Source organism: Salvia splendens, chromosome 7, assembly GCF_004379255.2.
Source record: "Salvia splendens isolate huo1 chromosome 7, SspV2, whole genome shotgun sequence".
NCBI lineage: Eukaryota > Viridiplantae > Streptophyta > Magnoliopsida > Lamiales > Lamiaceae > Salvia > Salvia splendens.
Genome location: NC_056038.1, coordinates 17,511,675 through 17,514,668, shown reverse-complemented (window position 1 = coordinate 17,514,668; position 2,994 = coordinate 17,511,675). Strand labels below are relative to the sequence as shown.

General features: G+C 32.2%; 1 protein-coding gene across 1 annotated transcript; it reads right to left on the bottom strand.

The window, feature by feature from the left end:
* Positions 1 to 1,154: 1,154 nt before the first annotated feature.
* On the bottom strand, positions 1,155 to 2,740 carry LOC121811228 (copper transport protein ATX1-like). Its single transcript, XM_042212042.1, has 3 exons — positions 2,585 to 2,740; positions 2,018 to 2,093; positions 1,155 to 1,390 (listed from the first exon to the last, which is right to left on the bottom strand). Exons 1-3 carry the CDS (start codon positions 2,693 to 2,695, stop codon positions 1,248 to 1,250), a joined length of 330 nt encoding a protein of 109 aa, XP_042067976.1. The 5' UTR covers positions 2,696 to 2,740; the 3' UTR covers positions 1,155 to 1,247.
* Between the last annotated feature and the right edge of the window lie 254 nt (positions 2,741 to 2,994).

Genomic DNA, 2,994 nt, shown 5'->3' with positions numbered 1-2,994 from the left:
TTATATTTCCGTTTTTACGTAATTAAATTATTGTGATTTTTTTTATTGCGGGATGTCCTAGTGGGAAGGGCGGACATAGGAGGGGATGTCCTAGTGACGTGGCAGTGGGATGGGAAGTCCTAGTGACGTGGCATGAGGTGTTTTTGGGATGTCCTAGTGGGATGTCCGCCACTGGAGATGCTCTAACTCAGCCTTAGTTTATTTGCACTTTTGTCATCTGTAGCATAAATTTCATTTGTTCACATAGTTAACAGATATTTTCTTGCAATTAAACAAGCACGGCTAAGACTTTTTTCATGATCATTTTTCTAATTATATTTACCTCTTTCAAATCATTTTCGTTATCGACAACTTCTGTTAGACAAAAATGGTACCAACTGCGTTTTTTCTAGATTATTAGTTGGAGGGAGTCCTTTTATTATTGTAGAAATGTCAGAAGAGGCAACAAAACCGTTTTGCTGTGTGTTTTTCAATAATATGTCTCATATTTTTTATAGTTAGCCATTTGCTTCAAGTTGTTGCCTACTACTAATTCACTAGCACTCACAACCATGCATCTGCTCTGAAATTTATTTCTTGCTTTTAAGTTGACCATTTACTTCTTTCTTAATTAGATTAGTTGTACCTTGCTCAGGTAATTGGCAACTGCTCGACCAAGTTGCAAGTTATGAAGTCGAGTATAAAGTCATGGATAGTTCGATCGACTCACAAGGTTCTCTCGCTCGCATAGTTTGACCGATCTCTTCATGCAGGGACCGATCTAATGTAGTTCCACGAGGGGCAAATGCCTTGTCCCACCCATATCGAATTCCTGGCTTTGTCCTTGTCTTCATGAGAGGGAAGAATAAACTCAATCCACAGTTGTCGCATATCCATCTTTAATCCTATGTTAGAACTGATCGACAAATCGTATATCTTAAGGTAACTCACTTCTTCACATCGTTAATGGAAACGTTAACAAGATCAACACCGTCGTCCAATAACACATCACTGTACCTTCTTCTATAACAACATCCATTTCACATTCCAGTTTTTCTCCCATTCATCTTTCTACAATAATCTATGTATTTATTTAATCAGTTTTATACGTAATTATTTATATGTTCTTATTTCTACAAACATTAAATAAGATTAGTAAGTAAAGACATGTCAAATTAAGAAAAATGAAAGATATATTAATATTTTGTTAAAAAACTAAAATACGAATTTAGTGGGATCAAGAGAAATCTATATATGTAGATTATTACTCAGTAATTAGCAGTGAATGATTCATCCCAAGTAGTGGCATGCTTTCCTATTTTTTGAAGAACCCTAATGACCTTCTCTGTTGTCACATTCCCCGTAACCGTCACCTTATTATATTGCGTATCTACGTCGTATGATTCTATATCTGCAATCACAAACAAACACTCGTTATCAAATTTTAAATTCTTTAAAACGAAAAATTAAATAACTAATTAAACTTTATTAGATGCTACTTTAACATAATATTCGAACAATGAACTGATTTTCTAAGTATGATTTCAAAAATATGTTACAAAACAAATGACCATGTTACTCAAGTTGTATTCTGTTTCACGTAATCTCAAGTTGCTTCAGTCATTTTTCTTTTTGCCCAAAAACTTTATGTAATTTCCTACTTTACTCTCTACTTTTTCTCATATTTTATTCTCTATTCTATTTTATTTTCTCTCAGCAAAACATTTAACCATAAATTTCTTAAAAATCTGTCCGATGAAATATATCAAGTAATTAACGGAGGAGGGAGTAAATTTTATCATTTTATGCTTGTCACAAAGATAAAAGCGCATCATAAAATTAGCCATAAATGCGGGAGCTTTAATTTTATGAAAAAAAATATAAATATCTTATTTTTATATTAACAAAAAACATATGCGTATATTTATTTAACTAAATTTGTAGAATACGTATAAATTTTATGTCACATTTCCTGTTATCACCAATATTATTTCAGTACCATAAAAAAATTATTAGTGTGTGTAAATGGAAGGAGGACCTTCAATTTTCTTGATGGCCTTCAAGATCTTCTTGATACATTCATCGCAGTGCAATCCTACCTTCAACTCCACCACCTAAAATTTAATCAATCACAATTTAGTAACACAAAAGACACATATACAGTAATAGTGTCATCACATCTGAAAATTTTAATTCTAGTGATTTTTAAAATTACAGAAATTTTAATTCTTTTAACTCCATTTAATTTAATTGGCAACTTAGAAATTCAAGAATTTCCGACTACGAGTCACAATTCCCCCATCATTTTCATGAAAAACTCTTAAAAAGATTTCAATAGTATCATAACAGTTGAGCAAGTTTTGAGTAAAGAAATCAAGAGGACCGGAAACCAATTAATTTCTAAACTACAAACAATGGCAATATATATAAATAAAGTAACCAATTTCTAAAAAACTTCAGATCAATTTTGCTATCGTAATATTTTAGACTAAAAATATCACCTTTCTAATTTCGAAAACCAATTAGAGTGTTATGTTTACTCTACACATATCAACTACAACCGTAATAAAAGATGAACATTGGAATATAGATTCGAAGCACTTACATTAGCCATTGATTGTTCGTCAATGAAAAGTGGGAGGAACGAGCTCAAAATTAGAATTTTGTGGTATGTGTATATAGTTGAATATGAATGAATTGAAGAGTTTGGTGGCATATAAAGTGAGAAATTGGGGGTGGAGGATATGATTCTTTTCTTTTGCTTTGCGAAAAGCTACTTTAAATTGCTTTCATTGAAACGCGGCGTAGTTTCGGTGGCAAATCTTGTGGCCATGTCTGGTGCTAAATGGACAAATTAGAGAATAGGACTTTTGCTACGCACCATTGTTTTCATTCAATCATGTAAATTCATAACATTTAATATACTCCCTCCGTCCCAAGGTACTTGGGCATTTCTTTTGGGCACGAGATTTAAGAAATTGATTTGTTAAATGTTAAAGTGAGAAAAGAAAGTAA